The following is a 19,328-nucleotide window of genomic DNA, read 5'->3' as shown; positions in this document are numbered from 1 at the left end:
AGGCTGATTCTCCAGCATCATTCCTCCACCCTCCTGTACACCAGACAATCAGCAGCTTGTTTATCGAATGATAGGTCCGGTCCACCACCATTCCAGGTGGGCGGCAACGAGTGAAGAGCACTATGACCATGAGCCAAACGTGGGTGTGGGATGGGGCTGCGGATTTCTTTATTCTTTTTGGGTCTCCAACTAGGGAAAATGATATTAAAAAGTGCAATAATATCATTTTTCTTTTGTTTAATCACTAAGAAATAATAGATAAAAGATCCAGTCTGATGGCCTTAAAAATAATTTCCAATTTCTAACCTTTTTAAGTAAATACATACAAAATGCCACCATGCTTGAGAATATTGATTAAACCTAATAAGGCCCGCTACAAACAAGAAAATATCCGGCAGTAGCATCAACTTGGTTGGAGCTGAGGTGGAAACTCTTATATGATTATAGTGGGCAAAATCTACTTGTCTCCACCTCCGAACATCCCCATCATATCTTTTGTAGATCCCATTTGCTTCATCAAGTTTTGTAAGCCACCCATGCCACCAATCTGCTTCAGCATCTGTGGGGGTAGGACTTTGCTCATGTGCTGTGCATTCATATTGCGTGATAGGGCACTCATTTCACCCTTCTTCGGAATCTTAAGCCCTTTCATTTTGCTCCATACTTTAGCAAGCCGCTTGTACTCTTCCAACATCTCCATTACTTCTCTAACATGACGACCAGAACCTCGTGCTATCCGCATTATACGAGACTCGTTCATCAGCTTTGGATTCATACTATCCAACTCTGCAATTAGGATCAGAAAAATGAATTCGATAAGCATAAAATCAATAACATAACCATGTTGCCAGATACATAGCAAAACCACATTAAATGCCCTTGATTTACCTTCATTTGTCATGGAGTCCATCATGGTCATGTAACGCTTGATCTTTGTCGAACTTTCCTTTTCGCGACCTTTTGGCATCAACTCGGCACTAAATCCTGGAAGCATTGAGAAAACCTACACAAACCAAGTCTGTCAGGCATGAAGAAGCATAAAAATAACAGCTTCAGTCAAACTTCAAAATGCCACAGCTCAAGGATAGTAGCATCACTTGTTGCCTTTCAGATAGATTTATAAAGCTAATGACCACACAGTGGTAGTCAATAATGGTCTGTCCTGTTGGATATACTTCTCAAGGAAATAGACGACTTCTGAATTATTAATAACCAAAATTTCATATGGTGGATAAGATTCTAACTAGCTCAATATAAGTTCTAGTCACAAGCCTCCATCTTCTCCACATCTTATCCTATCATTAATTATGAAAAATAATGAAACAGTAAATAAGCTACAGATTGAAATTATTAGGAAAGATTTCAAGGCTGGAAAAAAAGGGGAAATTTTACCAAAGAGGATGTAATACTGGAAAATTTGTTATGGCAATACCGATCTCCCTGATTGGCTTGATTATTTTTATATTGCATTAATTTTTTTTTTTTCTATAAGAGGAAAATTCGGAATTTATATCTACTAGTGTATCAAGCAACGAAGTTTACACTGCCAAATGTTCTGTTTTCCTGAAGCCCACTGACAATAAAGCACAATACACAACATAATACCATAAAAAACATGTCGGCAGCATTTGCAAGAGCAAGTAAAACAATGTCTCATACCAAATACAACAGAAGAAAAAATCTCATGAAAAGCTATATGCAAAGGTCCAAGACACTTTTTCCTCATGTTAATCAATAATTAATATTGCTCCACTAGTTGCCTTAACACAGCAACTACGTGGTCACCCATTATTTCTCACACATGCTACAACAACTGAGGATGCACAATAAAGTGAAAGGCATAAGGCTTCATTAAAATAGAATAAGTCAAGTAATAACCTGGCTAATTGGACCCATTTTAAGTATGTTCTGAAATTGCTCATACATAATCCTTAACGTAAAGTTTCCTTCTGAAAGCTTTTGAAGAAGTTCAGGCTGCTGATCCATAGGAACAACTTCATGAATTTTGTCCATAAATCCAGACCAGTCGCCCATGCCTAATTGGAAAGATAATCAACATGTAAGTACTTAAAACATTCAGAAGAAATCTAAGTAAAGCCACAGAAATCAAGGCACACCTAAGAGACGGCTGACAAATGGCTTAACATCAAAAACTTCAAACTCGTCCATATGCTCTCCAGTCCCAATAAATATGACAGGACTCTTCGTTGCTGCAACACTACACAAACAAAGTGGCACAGAATTTAATTGTCAAAGTAAACAAAGGAGACATGCTTTAAACTTTAAATTGCACCTATCAGAATGAGGAAGAAGTTCCCAATTTCCTAGAAAATTGAATGAAATTGGTAGGTAGCTTAAACTTCATAAGTTATGGAAACTGCTTTTAGCAAAAATGTTTACGGATCACACACCATAGGATGGACCCAAGCCTTGTTTGTGTAGAGGGGATGGAACAACATATTTTTCAGCTTTAACATCGAAGTCTCTCGATTTTCAAAGCTTCTTGCATTCCGCTCTCTCCAAATACATCAAAATAACACAAAGGAGCCAACCTCCAAACTCCCAGAGAATTACAATTTCCCATTTGTCCTCTCCAACTCACCAATATCTTTCTCACCCTTCCAAGCATAACCCAAACAACACCAAATGAATGGAAAAGTGAACTCCATAATTCTCTTGCAATTACACAATGAAGGAGGTGATCAATAGATTCTCCACTTTTCTTGCACATACAAAACCAATCCACCACAATGATGTTCTTCTTCCTCAAGTTATCCAAAGTCAAGATTTCCTTCAAGGCCGCCGTCCACACAAAGAATGTCACTCTCAAAGGAGCCTTAACTTTTCAAATACTCTTCTAAGAAAAAATGGAACTTGAGTAACACATGATAATAAGACTTCACCACAAACTTCATCCTTTTGGAGGGGATCCAACAAATTATATCCTCATCTCCTTGCCTTACTTTGTGGGAATACAATAGCTCAAAGAAAGAAAAAACCACTTCCACCTCGCATCACAAGGAATAAACCACACCTAAGAAATAGAGGAGGTGCACTTCACATACATAACTCCTTTGCTTACAAAATAAACAATGCCAAAACTGTTCTAGGCATCACCAACGAAATTCCAAACATAAAACAAGCAATCATAGCCCTCTATCAACATCACGGTGAACAAATGTCCATCTTCTGTCTCACCACCCTTCATACATATGCAGAAGAAACAAATTATGATCAAATTTCACTTAATGTAATTTATCCATAAGAATCTCTCCCCGAGATACATTATGAACAACAAAAGGCCCTTTGAAGGCACCATAGCTCACCAAGCACTTTCAAGGAAAAGCATCTAGGAGCATCTCTAGTGCACGATAAGAAGACGAAGCATAAAGAAAAATTCTTTGATAATCCCCACCCATTCCACACATTTTCACACGATATAGCAAATAGAAAAATGAAATCACCAACTCCTAAACTGTACTGCATGCACAAACCTCCGGTAACAACAAGATTTTCACATGCCAAACCCAAGAAACTGCAACTGAAATCTCTCCATGCTACATATCATGCTGAAGTCAGACAGAAAACCATGATCACTCTCAAACATGGCTTGAAATCCTAGGTGCAAGTTAACAATTTCCTACATAACAAGTACAATTTGATATTTAATTATTATTGCAGTGGATACCTAGTAGAACCCTAGGTTGATATAATTTCTGGAATAGCATTAAAATTCAGAGAAAAGTAGAGAAGGGAAGAGATACCAAGGAATTAGTTTAAGTAATGAAATTATGGGCAAGGATGATGGAAAAATTACCAAAAACTTAGATCCTAATGCTCTGAGTACTGGCAAAAGTTCTCTATTGCAAACCTCTACCAAAAGGTGGTATCTTTTAAAGGAAAAACTGTTAATTATGTACACGGTAAGAAGTACTAAACTAAACAATCAGAATGAGCACTTTTACAACACGTTTGTGACACCGAGTCCCAGATGATTATCCTTCCAAGCAACAAACATATTGCAAACTCCTGCAATCATGCATGTGTGCATTTACACATGCAAATATACAATACAATATCATGTAATAAATGTGTTACTTGTGGCCTAGGCAAGTACATACTGCTCAGTGGTGTTATTTACTAAATTTAACTAAAATGATACTCCTCCCTCTGATAATGAATGTCTCACTTTCCTTTTCTCTGTCACAAAATCAGCACTCGCCATCAAAAATTCAAAACATCAACTTTTCTACTTCCACAAAACCCCTTTCTGTTTTTTTTTTTTGATAAATAATCGAGATATCATAAAAAGCATAAGACGCCCCCATGTACACATGCAGTATAGAAGAGAAGCCACCTAGATAGAAGGGCAAAAAGAACAATAAATCATGATAACTAATCACTGAAGGAGAAACATAAACAGCTGTCCAAAGATATAGTGTGTTGAAGACTAAGGATTTCAACTTCTCCAAAGACCTCTTGTGGTCCTCAAAATACCTATCATTCATTTTCCTCCAAAGACACCACAAGAAGCACAAAGGCACCATCTTCCAAACAGTTGCACTTCAAGTGTTTTCAGCAGTACACCAACAAGCAAACAAATCAACTACTTATCTAGGCATAATCCAAGACAACCATAATCGTTTGAAGAAGACATTCCAAATGGCACAAGCAACCTCACAATGAAGGAGAAGGTGATCCACATACTCTCCATTCATTTTGCACATAACACACCAATCCACCACGATGACATACCGCTTCCGAAAATTGTCTATGGTAAGGATCTTCCCTAGGGTAATCAACCACACAAAAAAGGCCACCCTCAACGGAACCTTAGTCCTCCAAAAACTAAGCTTCCAAGGGAAACAAAAACCATCCTGACAACCTGAGACACTATAGAAGGATTTAACACCAAACATCCCTCTTTTGGAAGGGACCCACTCAAAGTCAGTTCTTTCATTTAGTACTTTTAAACACCAAGCCAAGGGGTAATTTTGGGAAAACTGTGTTATAATAATAGTTTTCTTCATTTAAGACACCCATTATGGGATGGAGGGAACATATGATCTAGTAATTAAATTCTAAACCCAAAAAGTATGAGAGGCAACTGCACAGCTTCAGAAAACACATTCATGGAAGCTTTAAAATTACATTTTGATCCAACTAAAAACATGAAATTGCAATAAAACTTACGCGCTAAGAGAACCACCTCCCTTTGCATGCCCATCCATTTTGGTAACAATTACAGCTCCAACTGAAACACTTTGCTTGAAAGCTTTTGCTTGATCAAATGCAGCCTGACCAATACTGCTATCCATAACAAATATAACAAGATCTGGTTTCTGGAAATGCACAGAAATTTTTTTAGCATTTTTTTTTTTTTTAATAAAACACAAACTGAGAGGAACAAAGCAATGCCAGAAAAGTACCGTTGCTTCAGAAACTTGACGCATTTCTTCAAAAAGAGCAGCTTCTTGTTTGTGACGCCCACTGGTGTCAACAATTATTAGATCACAATTTTCTTTCTTGAACCTTTCCACACCTTCTACTGCAATTTTCACAGGATCTGACTCTGTATAGCTGTAGGGTTTAAAATCCCAAACATTACTTAAATACTGAAGAATACATTATCTGATGAAAGCATCAATTAGAGTATAATGATAACAGGACTTTTTTGATAACCTAGAATATAATGAAGAAGCGTTTACTGAAAAACGTTTTATGTAGAAACAAATAGAGCCAAAATTAAATGAAGCTGGCTTATTTCTTGCCTGCATTACATATATTATGTTCAATCTAACCAAACAAAAAATTAGTGAGAGAGAAACTAGTTGCAATTCTTTGTGCCATCATCTTTTAATTTTTTTTTCCTCTTTTATTTTGGTTTTCTTTTCCTTATCTTTTAGTCAAGAGAAGGGGGAAGGAGGGAAGGAAGAAACAAGCGAAAAGATAAAAACAAAATAAACAAACAACACAAGAAGAGAAAAGTCAGGATAAAGGAAAAATAGAAATAAGAGTACAATTAATTTAGGAACAGGAGGGTGGCATGAGATCATCAAATGTCCAAAGGATCAAATAACCACAATTATGAAGCCCAAGTTTGACAATCATTTTATTCTGGTCTATGAGGCCCAGAGAGAGAGAGCTACTTTCTCAAAGGGACAGAGCCAACACTATGTTCTGAGACAGCTAATGAATATTGTTATATCCTTTATAACTGCAAATCAAGCCTCTTAAACAAATCCATATTGTTTCAGCCAAAGCAAATCTTTCGAGTAACATCTTCCAAATAACGATTATTAATATCTTTATCTCTAGGATCAAAATATATTTCAAAGCTCATTCAATTTGTGTGGAGGGGGCGCTTTACATGGATCTGAGGTTTATCCGACAAGGGTGGATACACAAAGTGGCCCTACCTTGAAGGAGTTCCTCGTCATCAAAATATATATATATCAAAGCTCATTATTCTTATCTACGCATACCCATTTTAACAGTTTACAGGACTCTTGTAGAGCATTATTATTGTTTTGTTACGCCCTCCATTATTGTTGTCTCCACAATTTTTGTTTAAGATAATTGTGTCGCCATGGTCCAACATTTCCCTTCATTTGCTTCTCTTTTTCCTTTCATACACTTATCTCTACACTTCAATGACAACCAGTAGAATGTGAAAGAACTACCTTCCATAAAACGGAATCTTAGCCTTAGTTGCATTCTGCTTCAGCTGATCAAAAGCACCAGCTCTGAACGTATCTGCACACACGAGGGCGGGCCTCCAGCCCTTTTTCTGATGATAGTATGCATATTTTGTACATGTCGTGGTTTTCCCCGACCCTGAATTTGTTTTACAAACAAATAGAGGTGCAAATAAGAAAAAGATACTGCAAAGTTCTAAATAAAACAAAAAAGTACAAAATACTTTTGGTCCTGTGAATCAACTAACATACATAACACCCCACTTCCCAAAGAACAATCTCATTGATTATATGTATGAGATTGTATAGGACAATTGCTGGATGATCCAATAAGCATGAAAGCAATCTGATAAATAACGTACCTTGTAAACCTACAAACATAACAACACTCGCCTTCCCTTTCTTTGGGGTGAAAGAAGGCTTCCCAGGATCCAGCATTTTGCAGAGCTCGTTAAATATAGCCTACAGTAAAAGTAACCTTCTCATAAGAGCACCAGCAGATACCAAGTGATAATATACAATGAACACTGGTCTTGTATAGCCCCCGACACAAAGAACTAGCTTCGTCGCAGAATTTAGTTTCTAAAAATAAATTTAACTAGTCATCTGAAGATAGAATTATTTAATGTAAAGAGACATACATAATCTTTTTTTAGCAGTCAGAGCACGATGATGATAGAGGCCTTGACAGATACATTAACTACCATTAACACCTTCCACTATCATCAATCTCTTAACGCGATGCAAACCTTGTCAAAATTGATCCAGAATTCTGTAAACTAAATCTGAATAACCCGATTCTAGGGCCTACAGGCCTTGGTATTATTATTTGTCTCCATATCGGGTACTCTCTAAATCTTCCCTAGAAAAAGGTTTTATATATCAACCACATAGGAAAAAATTCAATGGAAATCACGGACAACTACCCTCAATCCAATTAAAGCGCAGGAATTCACAAGCTTAGCTAGCTTTCCGAAGCAAATTCTAACCCCCAAGCTTATGGCAGACATTCCATTCCATCACAATAATCATAAACCCCAAAATGACTTGCAAAGTGCAATCTGGCAATAATAGAATTAAACAAAAAATATAAACAAATAAATAAAATTGGGAATACGTACTTGCTGGATGATCTTGCGTTTGTTGTGGCCGGCGGCGAGGTCGTCGAGGTTGACGATCTTCTTAATGTTGGTCTGCATGTCGCGGACGAGATTGAATTGCACATCGGCCTGAAGAAGAGCCCGCGTGATCTCGTTTAGGCACTCGTTGAGGACCTTCTCGTCGATTATGGTCGCATTGCTCATCTGCTGGAGAGCACGCGATATGCTCCCCCCTAATTGCGCTAACACCATCTTCGCTGCCTGAAAAGCGACAAAGAACTGAGAAATTCGGGTGCAATTGGAAAGAAGAACAGGAAAACTAGGGTTGGAGTTAGGGCTGTGGCCTTCTGGGAATCAAAATGTTGATAAAATGTTAAGAGAAGGAATTTCAGGTGGTGGTGGTGGTGCTTGTCGTTGCGGTGAAACTGAAAAACGTTTGCTAGAATGAATGGGCTTGGATGGGCCAGAGACTGCACTTAAAAGCCCGGACATTAAGCACAGCATTCATTTTTAAAAAAAACAAAGGGCTAAATACTAAATACCCCTATGGGTTTCATAACTTTATTTTTTTTCTCCTAGAGTTTGATTTTTATCATAAGAGGTTCCTATGGTTTTGATAATAGACCAAATTAGTCCTTCTGTCAGTTGATCGTTAGTTGACTTTACGGAATTCCACGTAGACCAATCAGATGTTGACACGTGACACCTACTTAATTTTTTTTTTTTTAATAAATAAAAAAAAAAAAAAAACAAAACAAAAAGAAAAGGAAAAAAATTTGGGGGTCCTTGGCCATTTGGGGGTGGCTCAGCCAGCCCCTTTGGTCGTGGGGTGGCCTGGCCACCCCTATCTGGCCGGATGGAGCCACCCCCAATTTTTTTTCCTTTTTTTTAAAAATACATTTTTTTAATTTTAAAAAAAAAAATTAAGTAGGTGCCACGTGTCAACATCTGATTCGTCTACGTGAAATTCCGTTAAGTTAACTAACAGTCAACTAAAAGAATGACTAATTTGGTTTATTATTAAAATCACAAGGACCTCCTATAATAAAAATCAAACACTAGGGAAAAAAAAATAAAGTTATGAAAACCAAGAGGGATATTTAGTATTTAACCTAAAAACAAATTAGAAACATAAGAAAGTGCCCCATTGACATATTAAATTAAATTATAAAAAAGACTTTGTTATTTGGTTTCAAATGAATGATTTTTAAATAAATATTATTTAATTAATATTAAATATAAGAAAATGGCATCACTTAAACGTATGGTCTTAGCCTCAAAATATATTAAGCCAGCCTCCACCTATATTGGGTCTAAAATAGACTGTTCCACAAGTACAATATCTTCCAAAAAGGAAGGCAAATTCGTAAATCAAAGCTGAGCTTCGTGAAGTTGCAGACCCATCTTTGCAAGGTGGTGTGCCACCCCATTGGATGATCTTCGTGTATGACTCACCTTTCAATGACCTCCGTGATTGAGTAGGAGCTTAATATCATTGATTATCTGACCGTACGTTCCCCTGCATGGACCTTCTTGGTTTAGTGCATTTACCACGACTAAAGCATCACCCTCCAAGATAAAGTTTTGCAACTCAAGGGAGATGCTTAGTTCCACTGCTTCATGAGCTGCCAAGGCCTCTGCCAAGGAGGGATCATTGACGTGCACCTTTCGCCCACTTGCCATTGCAAGAACCCTACCTGTATGATCCCTTGCAATAGCTCCCATTCCTATCTTACCCTTCTGATGGTCCACAGCACCGTCCCAGTTAATCTTCACACTTTCGTGTGGTGGTTTCTCCCATGCCTCAACGTCTTGAGCCCTAGTACTAGATCTTGGCTCTGTTATTCTTTGGTTGGCGGTGTCAAACGCTTCCATCTGGTCCCTTGCAGCCAGCTCCAGTGAAGCTGGGTCTTGAAAAACCCCTTCGAATACCGGCTTATCCCGCCTCAACCATAGGATCCTTGCAACCGAGGCCATGAGGTGCCTCTCTTCCTCTTCTAAGCCTTTCCTAATTTTGGTCAAAATTTCCAAAACATCCCCCTCCCCCCCCCCCACCCAAACACTTTTTTGGAGTCTACCGTTGCATTCGACCCAAACATCCTAGGCTGCAGGACAAGTCTAAATAATGTGGCCAGACGTTTCCGGTTCACTCTTACAAATGGGACACAATGGATTTTGAATAATTTTTCGTTTGAACAACTTTTCTTTAGTCGGCAAGATATCATTACAGGCTTTCCGAAGAAAAAATTTGAAGACTCGTGAGCCCTTATATTCCCATATTTTCTTTCATAGGTCTCAAGAGTTGATCATTGGAACAACTACCTTCTCCTTCCTCCATTTATGCCATAGCCAAATGATAGGCACTCCTAACAGTGAATGATCTATTCTTTATGCCTGCCCATGCTACGATGTCCATACCTCTTCGGGGGCAAACTCCCAAGCTATAGATCATTTTGGCCTCCGCTTCATTGAAAATCTCTTATACCAGAGCCGTACTCCACCAATTAGTGTTCTCATCCATCAGCTCACAGACTTTTGCTTGGTTATCCAAAATATTCACCTGTGACCTTGCTAGATGGGCTTTTGGTGATAGTAGCCACAGATCCTCCCAAATTCTAATCAAATTTCCATCCCCCATTCTCCAGATGAGCCATTCTTGGAGAAGTTTTCTTGCATTCCAAATATTGCGCCAAACATAGGAGGGTTTCCTTCCAATGTCCTCCTTAAGGAACGTGTCGTTTGGGAAATATTTCGCCCTCATAACCCTAGCCACCAAAGATTCTGGATTTTGAATCAATCTCCACCCTTGCTTTGCTAATAGAGCCATATTGAAAAGCTCCAAATCCCAGAAACCCAACCCTCCTTTATCTTTTGCTTTCCCCATTTTTTTCCAACTCATCCATGCCATGCCATACAACCCTGCTTTTCTTTATCGCCCCACCAAAACCTAGACATCATTAAAGTGATATCCTGACATAGTTTCTTTGGAAGCTGGATGACACTTATTGTGTAAGTGGGGATTGCTTGTATGACCGCCTTCAACAAGTCCTCTTTAACAGCTTAAGATAAAAATATTTATGTTAATCTATTAAAACGCTCTCATATCCTCCCTTGGATGCCCGTAAAGGTGCTCACTCTAGATCTGCCAACTAAAGGAGGAAGTCCTAGGTATTTCTCATAGCTGGTATTGGAACAGACACCAGCAATGGAGGTGAGAAAATCCCTGGTCTCTTGCTTTGTATTGCGGCTGAAAAAAAATAGACGTTTTCTCCCGATTCAATTTTTGCCCCGATCCCTGCTCATATAGCACTAGAATCTCCTGTATTCTGGCCCATTCAACCCTATTCGCCTTGCAGAAAAGCAAGCTATCATCAGTGAAAAAAAGATGGTTGATTCTCATGCCTCCTCGAGCAATTGGCAGGCCTGTGATCTTTTGCTCTCGCTCAGCCTTAAATAGTAAATGACTCAACCCATCTGCACACAAGATGAATAAATATGGAGACAAAGGGTCGCCCTGCCTTAATCCCTGTAAGGGTAAGATACTCTCATGGGGTTGCCCATTGATCAATATTTCATAAGAGACCATTCTAACACACTTCATCAGCAGATTAACCCACCCATTTGCAAAGCCTATCTTCAGCAACACCGTTTCCAAGAAAGCCCACTCTACTCTATCATAAGCCTTGCTCATGTCCAGTTTCAATGCCATATACCCTTGATGTCACGCCCCCGTAAGGTGAATAGGGGAAACACAAACTTAAAAGGACTAGCAACAATTAAGGAAATATAATTATTATTATCATTACAATATTAATATTAAACCAAGAAAAGATAGGAAGGCAATAAGTTATAAAACAAGTGTTTAATATAAACATTCATAACATCTTGTCTACAATAGGCTGGGAATCCAAAAATAAACATTACAAGCCCTGATAGGAGGCATAACCAAAAGTGACTATTATAGGGAGGTTATAACCTTCTCATGCATCAAATGTCCTCATATATACAAAAATATCAAAAAATTGTGCAGTCTACAAAAAAAACAAAAGTCTGCACAATACTGGCTTGATCCATGCAGCCTATTGGAATCCCAGGCTCTACAACTCCTACCGCTCCGTGAAACAGTAAGTCCACGTGTCCCAGTCATAGGGCCATATGACCGGGTCCTCAAGTATAAGGACACCCACTAGAAGCCCCATTCTTAAAACTATTATGTATAGCGGCATCTGAAAAATTTAAAGGAAAAATGGGTGAGTTCGACAACTCAATAAGTAGCCACAACACCAAGGTGCTATAAAACATGCCATACAGATTTTATGCCATAATCTCAGTTACAATTAATGCAAGAATAACAAATAAGTTATGAGATGTGCAAACACTTCCTTTTACTTTTCTTTCAAAACTACCGTTTTATCCTTTGACCCGACACCGCAATTTTATTATGAGCGGCGCATGTTAGCTTGTCCCGAAAGACCTATATGCTCATCCTGTAGTTAGAGGAGAGAGCTACCAGGTTAGGAACTTCCCTAGGTGAAGGCCACCTGGCCGATAGCACACATCCGTCCTTTGGTGTGCTTGCCATGCTACCCTATGCGGTACTAATCGCCACTATAATTGTGTCTTGGGTTAAACATTTATAAACATAAATGCACATATAACATTTTATATGATCTGTAAGCTCATCTGTAACTGTATATTATGCCATGAACTTTGAGAGCTATTTTCATTCATAATTGCAGTTATGCATAAATTATGAAATATGGTAACTGTAATACGTAAAATTCTTAAACAATGACATATGATTGAATAAAACTTGGAATTAAAATATGAAAGGAAGTGTGATTGGAAATCATGTAAGTGAATTCTTTAAAAAATCCCCAACATTTTTTTTCCAAAGATTTATAATAAAATTTATTGGGGTTTTTGGTGTTGTGTCCCCTTATCTGTTTTCAATGATGAGTTGAGGCGTCCTTCTACCTATGTAAAATGCAAAGGTAAACTTAGAGGAATATTCTGAAATTTTAGTCTAAAATAGGTACCCTTAAGGTTTAATCTTATAAGGTATAAATCTTGATAAATTAAAATTAAAATTATATTGATCCTATGATAAGTTATTATGTGGTGTAACATTGTAAAAGACTACGTGTCTATTAAAGGTGTTATAGTCTTCATCATTTTTTTTTTTTTTCAATATATAATGACTCATGGGCTTGTGATAATAATACAAAGCTTTTAGATTTGCATGTGATAAAACAGTTGTTAAAATAATAGAAAAGAATGTAGATGACAAATTCATAAGCCTCCACCACGTACGGCACCATCATGATTTTTTTTTTTTTTTTTTTAACTGAACATTGACTTGGTTTGGATCCTTCTATTTGCAAAATATTCCCAAAGTAATTTGATCTGACGGTGTAGACAAATAAGATTTAAAAGAGCACAAAACCGAATCACCTAACTAACAAAACACCACCACAACTGAAACTTTTATTCAATCACTCAAGTGAACAATTATAAATTAAATAATAATCCCCCAAAACTAAAGCGTTGTCTCCCAACAGAAACCCAGCAAATACAACCCCAACAACATAGAGAATGATAACAAAACATTAAACACATTTCCAATTAAACAAGAATCTGAGATAACCCACTAAGGAAACAACCAACAGAAACACGAACTCACATCAAACAGAAAAACTTAAAAATTACCAAAGATTCAATTAATCCAATTAATTCCAGAACCCCAAAAACACAATTCCAGCCCATAGAGACTCAACCAAGAAAATAAATAAGCAAAATATCTAATGGGTATAAGAGACGATTTCTACCTTGAAAAGCTAATTAGATATTATGGTTTTAATGCTGTCATGGAAGAAGAAGAAGAAGAAGAAAAAAAAAAAAAAAAAAAAAGACAGAGAATGACGGTGAGAATTTCGACAGAGAGAAAAGCGTGTAGAAGAAAAGGAAAAGAAAAGAAAGAGAAGAAAAACAGTATTGATATATTGAAGAGAAAAGAAGAACATTACCAAACTAGAAAGATACTTGAAAGAATTATTTCCTGTGTTATGTTTCAAAGCGTAAGGAGAAGGAAGAAGTTCTAGGTTTTTTATAGGTAACTAAGAAGAGAAAAGATAGCATACTGGTGAAAGGAAAAGTGGCTGCTTAGGTGTCAACTGCTAAAACAACTGATTGTGCATAGAACACAATTGTCCAAGAGAGAAAGGAGAGAACACATTGATTTGCCCCTTTTCTAGGGGCTACGCTGGTTTTAGAAGAAAAAAATAAAAAAAATAAAAAAGAAATTAAGTCCTTATTGGAAGAATACCCAAGTTGAGTTGGGGAAAGAAAAGAAAAAAAAAATCTCCTTCTATATTCTAGTAGATTTACCAGATATCTAATTTGAATAAAAATCTCACCTAAAATCCTAGTGGATATTTTTATAAATATATATATAAATATGCACTCAAATAATTAATCTCGTGGATTAAAACCAACAACCACATAAATATTTTGAATAGATATAACCATGTATTTACATATAATTTATTTAATAGATAAATAATATTAATATCACTTATAAAAGCACTAATATATACAAAGATGCATTATAACTCTAGTCTAAATCTATAAAATCTACAGGATGTCACACCTGACACCCTTTCATTCTCGCATCCTTCTTCCACTCCCTTCCCTCCTCAAAATGGGGTATTATGATCCCCATTTTTATACCAATTCTGCTTTCTCCGTTGTTTCCATTTTATATCCTCCTGTTCCAAAATATACTCTATCTCCATTTGAAGATTTTTGATGGCTTCAAAATTATCAAGTCCTTTAGTCAACTGAAGCAGTTCGAGTTCTTTTGTTTTTTCCTTCAACAACTTTTCTGTTTGCCTGAATTTTCTTCTACTCCATCTTTTCAACTTCGTTTGGCAATGCGCTAATTTTTGCTGGGCTGTTTCCATTACTGTGAGACCCCCTTCATCTTCATCCCATGCCTCCTAAACGACATTAGAATATTCTTCATCCAATAGCCAACTTGCTTCAAATTTAAAACCCTTCGAGTAGGAAACTCTCCCCTTTTTTTCCTTGAAGAATCTATTTAGGAGAGGCTTGTGATCAGATGCTCTTGCCGCCATCACTTGCACCGACATGCCATGTACAACCCGAGCCACTCATTGTTGGCCACCACCCTGTCCAACCGTTCTTTGATAAAACAACCATTACTTTGACAGTTAGTCCATGTGAACTTCGCTTCTTTGTAGCCCATATCACTGAGATTGCAAGTTTCCAATGCTTCCTGAAAATCGGCCATCTGCTTCTTATGATTAGCACCACCCGATTTCTCATGTTGGGCCACTATTTCATTGAAGTCACCACAACAAAGCCAAGGGTTAGGCTGGAAGTTCTTCAGATGACAAAAAAGTGCCCATGATTCCTTCCTCCTATTCCACTTCGGTTATCCATAAAATCCAATGAACCTCCATGGAATCGAAGCTTCTGTCTTCTGCATCATGGCATTAATATGCCACTTTAAGTAATTTTGTATTTCCAGCATGTGATTATCCTTCCACAATAGAGCTAGGCCACCACTCCTACCAATAGGTTCTACTACAAACAGTCCTTCGAAACCAACTTTTACTCTAATATTCTCCAGCTGTGCATTCTTGCATTTAGTTTCCATGAGGAATACAACATCGGGTTTCTTCTCCTTCACCATTTGGCAAAGGTCCCGAGCTGTCCAAGGTTTGGCGGAGCTGTATGACAGCCTCTGCCAATATGATTTCTTTAATGCCTTGTTCACCCTCATTCATTTTGAATTTATTTCCCTCCTTGTTTTCTTCTCCCATCGGGTCATATGGGATGTTCTTTCTCTTCGGATCAGTTCTTTTTCCCTTGCTCACCTCCTGAGGTCCTTCTGAATCAGCTCTAGCCATCCTCTTCCACATTCGTAGATTTGCTCCTTTTTTCCCCCGGGTCTTAGTCGTCACTGAGCAAACCAGTTTGACAGAGACTTGCACTACCTCTACAGTGGCTCCATTCAATTGGCTTTCTATCGGTTGGGTAGCCCATAAAGGGTTAAGAGTGAGTTCCATGGGGGTGGTCTCCCCGTTTATATCCTTTTGGCCCAGTTCCTCTACTACCTTCTTCAGGCTCACCTAATTCCTTTATGGATTTGAATTAGGCCCAAAGAATTTTGGCCCACTGCTAATTCCACCTTCCTGGCCTACCTCCATTGACTTTTCAGACGATGCTACTTTTCTTTTCTCGCTATTTATTACAAACGTGGCCGGATCCCCATCAAATTCCATGTGAGATTCTGTTCCCGTACCTGCATTTAGTTTCGCACCCCTCACTAGGTGAATCCCCCTCTGACTCCACATGGGCCTCTTTTTCCTTTCCTGCAATAGATTTGACACCCCACATTTGGAAAGAATATGTCCCTTTCGAGATACTCGCACATCTATGCTTGTTATTGGAATTAGGGTTTCCGGTGTTTACATTACTTTTCTTCTAGTGGGAATAGCCTTCCTGTGCCCCGCCACTACCATGGTCGTAACCATCGTCCCTACTTTGCCAGTCATCAGCCCCTATCCATCGTTGTCGTCCTCCTGCTTGCCTTCTTTTCGAGTCCTTTGCCCGGAGCCAAGTGCCCCATTCTTTGATACCTTCTCTGGCGCTCAGCCTTGTTGGTTTTGATACTAGACAACCTTTGACTCCACGCACAAGACACCCACAACTGAAACAGCACTGGGGCAGTTTTTCATAACGAAAACTCACCCACGATGTTTTCCCGTCCACTTCCAAAGCTCTCCCTCTTTCTAATGACTTTGTTACATCAAGAGTTACCCTGATATGCAGACATCGGCCACAACCCATCCCATCTCCTGCGATATCGACATCCTCCAGAACACCTAGCGACTTGCCAATCCTTTCTCCGACCCCTTTTGTCATACATAACAGGGGCATGTCATGCACTTATATCCAAAATAGTGATCTCATGAAATCCATCTTGGATGGGGGGATACTCCCATCAAAGTCATTCAGCACCAATATTTGTCTATCGAAAGAGAACCTTAGAGAGAGAATCATCTTTTAAAGTCATCTATTTTAGATGAAATTCGTATATTGATTCTACATTCTAACTTAAAAATAAAGGTATTTTTAAGATAAATCTTTGAGTCAACGTGCGAAACAAATTATACCTCAAATATTTATTTTTTCAGTCCGAAATTGTGTCGTCCGTTAGTATTATATCAGCATTTTTGCCATATTACATTAAAATAATAATCTAATTAATATATATATATATATATATATTGAAAGGGTGGCCCCAACCCCTATGCGGGTGGTTTGTGGCTTATCTTTAGAGTTTAACCTTTTTTTTTTTTCTTTTTTTTTTTTTTTTTAAGAGTAGAAGGGTTAAAAGAAAATAAAAATAAAAATAGTTTTTTTTTTCTTTGAAAATTCTAATTTTTTTTAGAGGAATAAATGAACCTCTTTGTGAGAAACTAGTTCTTAAGAATAGGTTCCTATCAAATAAAAAAAGTCATTCAATTTCAAAGTCTATTATGTAAACCAAACAATACCTTAGTTTTTGAGTAATGATACAAAGCACGCGGCGTGCGTGGCACGCCCACGCACGCCAGTGCAAAAATTTTTTTTTTTAAAAAAAAATAATAAAATAATAATAAAATAATAAAAAAAAAAAAAAATTTGTGCCTGGTGTGCATCACTGTTGATGCACGCCAGGCGTGCATTCCATCATTACTCGTTTTCAATAGTTCCACAAAAAAATATCTTATGCACGGTTTAATTATTAAAAATGGTACAAAAAAAAAAAAGGAAACGTGGATTATCTTGGTTGGGCTCCACCCAAATTTGGGTGGGTAGCGTGTCAAAAATTGAGCAGTGTACACGGCCACCACACACCTACACGCCAGCAGGTGGATATGGCAGCCTCTGCCACAGCAACCGGAGCTGCCAACCTCTGCTACTCAGCGTCCCAACACCGCCATTCAAAGCCTGCTTCAAAGAAACCAATGGGTACCCTAAAGTTCGTCATCCAGAACCCAGTCCACCTTTCAAGGACAAGGGCCGAAACGTCTTTCCCCATCCGAGCTCTCGATCCCCAAACCGAAGAGCAAGAGGAAAAAGAGAATGACAGTAACAGAACCGGCGCTTTCACCTCCTCGCAGGTCACCTTTTTTCACTGGGTAAATTTACCTTTTTTTTACCCATAATTTCACTAATTAGTGTGGATTTAACAAATTTGAAATGGTCTTTCTTTATTATATTTGCTGCATTTCTTTGGTGTAAGCAGGAAGATTTGGATTATTTGTGGAAATTGATAGCTGGTTCAGTTGTGGGTGGAGGTGTAATTAAGTATGGAAGCATAGTTTTTCCAGAAATAACCAGACCCAACCTCGTACAGGCTCTGATTATGATATCAACTCCTGTTGTTGTAGCTGTTTTTCTTTTGGTCAAGAGAAGTCGGGCAGAGACACGAAGCGAGGAACCTTAGTCTTCTCTTCTGGGTTTGCTTAGAGCATTTTCAGCATATGTTCTAAAACATTCTTATTCTGTATATTTATTTATTTAATATGAGACAAAAATTACATCCAATAAATAAAATTTGACTGGGTTTTTATCGTGAAGGTGTAGAGGAATTGTCTTATATAGCAGAATCATTAGGGACTGTTTGCCTAGTATTATGACAAGTGACATTTTAGGAGTGTTAAAATTGTGACAAGTGAAACTGTTATTTTGTAAGATGTTTTAGCAAAAATATTTTTGAAATTAAATTATAATATAGTCATTGAAAGAAGCGAGACAAACGGAAAACGAACAATTAAGATGGAAATGAACATTCTTAAATCAATAATAAGCGTCAACACTAAAGAAAAATTGTTAAGTTGCTAAGGTTGGCAAGTAACATCATTGAACCCCTGAACCATTTGAAATACATGGCTCGAATCCTATGGAATGCCACGCCAAGAAAAAATGGACTTTTTTCTTCAAAATAAGAGAGTACTTAGGGGTTGTAATATTTTATGTGACTCGCAAACGTGATACGAAGTTACAATATCCAGAGTACTACGGCTTTTAATCAATGAAAATTGTGTAAATCAATGAGTCACTTGAATACGGTCCAATCCATGTTCAAGAGGTTACTCACTTTCAAGTTTCATGAACAGGGAAGAAAAAAATTAACAAATATCACGTCTGCAATTTGACATAGACATCAATTTAATTCCTGCATCTTCAATTTCAATTTGAAAAATAACAGGAAAAAAAAAATGAAAAAGAAAAGGAAGCCTGTTGTCCTAGATAAATTTTTTATTTTTCTGTTAGAATAAAGCGTATTTGGAAATTGTGATTGCTTAGGAAGTTGGTATGAACACTACAGTGATGCCATATTTACACTATAAATATTGTGATTTGTCAATGCTTTTATTGAATGCCAATGATGTTACATCATTTTTCCTTCAAACGGGTCATGTTGGGTAGTGTCAACTCGACACGACTCTTG

The 19,328-nt window shown here is 37.7% G+C and overlaps 3 protein-coding genes across 4 annotated transcripts; 1 reads left to right on the top strand and 2 right to left on the bottom strand.

Moving 5' to 3' along the window:
* Positions 1-199: 199 nt before the first annotated feature.
* LOC132186921 (signal recognition particle subunit SRP54 2) lies at positions 200-8,229 on the bottom strand. Its single transcript, XM_059601040.2, has 9 exons — positions 7,820-8,229; positions 7,061-7,160; positions 6,684-6,837; positions 5,430-5,580; positions 5,194-5,342; positions 2,118-2,218; positions 1,879-2,036; positions 889-1,003; positions 200-786 (listed from the first exon to the last, which is right to left on the bottom strand). The coding sequence occupies exons 1-9, from the start codon at positions 8,048-8,050 to the stop codon at positions 458-460; spliced, it is 1,488 nt and encodes a 495-aa protein (XP_059457023.1). The 5' UTR covers positions 8,051-8,229; the 3' UTR covers positions 200-457.
* A 1,027-nt stretch (positions 8,230-9,256) lies between these two features.
* Positions 9,257-9,775, bottom strand: LOC148585013 (uncharacterized). Its single transcript, XM_088517655.1, has one exon. It carries the CDS (start codon positions 9,773-9,775, stop codon positions 9,257-9,259), a length of 519 nt encoding a protein of 172 aa, XP_088373781.1.
* Positions 9,776-17,673: 7,898 nt separating this feature from the next.
* LOC132188382 (homoserine O-acetyltransferase) lies at positions 17,674-18,453 on the top strand. 2 transcript variants are annotated; one of them, XM_059602814.2, is made up of 2 exons: positions 17,674-18,012; positions 18,120-18,453. In XM_059602814.2, the coding sequence occupies exons 1-2, from the start codon at positions 17,749-17,751 to the stop codon at positions 18,318-18,320; spliced, it is 465 nt and encodes a 154-aa protein (XP_059458797.1). In that variant the 5' UTR covers positions 17,674-17,748; the 3' UTR covers positions 18,321-18,453. The 2 variants fall into 2 exon arrangements, with proteins under 2 accessions (XP_059458797.1, XP_059458799.1); XM_059602816.2 differs by having other exon boundaries at positions 17,675-17,994.
* Positions 18,454-19,328: the final 875 nt, after the last annotated feature.

Source organism: Corylus avellana, chromosome 6 (assembly GCF_965113065.1).
Source record: "Corylus avellana chromosome 6, dhCorAvel1.hap1.2, whole genome shotgun sequence".
NCBI lineage: Eukaryota > Viridiplantae > Streptophyta > Magnoliopsida > Fagales > Betulaceae > Corylus > Corylus avellana.
This window is presented reverse-complemented; position numbering and strand designations above follow the sequence as displayed.

What these genes read in the sequence shown, in the direction of transcription:
- LOC148585013 (XM_088517655.1), bottom strand. Translation starts at nt 9,775, where the DNA reads ATGGCCTCGGTTGCAAGGATCCTATGGTTGAGGCGGGATAAGCCGGTA.
- LOC132186921 (XM_059601040.2), bottom strand. Translation starts at nt 8,050, where the DNA reads ATGGTGTTAGCGCAATTAGGGGGGAGCATATCGCGTGCTCTCCAGCAG. An exon ending in AAGATTCCGTTTTATGGAAG is followed by an intron (nt 5,581 to 6,683) that starts GTAGTTCTTTCA and finishes TAAACCCTACAG; the next exon opens with CTATACAGAGTCAGATCCTG. An exon ending in GGACTCCATGACAAATGAAG is followed by an intron (nt 787 to 888) that starts GTAAATCAAGGG and finishes TCCTAATTGCAG; the next exon opens with AGTTGGATAGTATGAATCCA.
- LOC132188382 (XM_059602814.2), top strand. Translation starts at nt 17,749, where the DNA reads ATGGCAGCCTCTGCCACAGCAACCGGAGCTGCCAACCTCTGCTACTCA. An exon ending in AGGTCACCTTTTTTCACTGG is followed by an intron (nt 18,013 to 18,119) that starts GTAAATTTACCT and finishes TGGTGTAAGCAG; the next exon opens with GAAGATTTGGATTATTTGTG.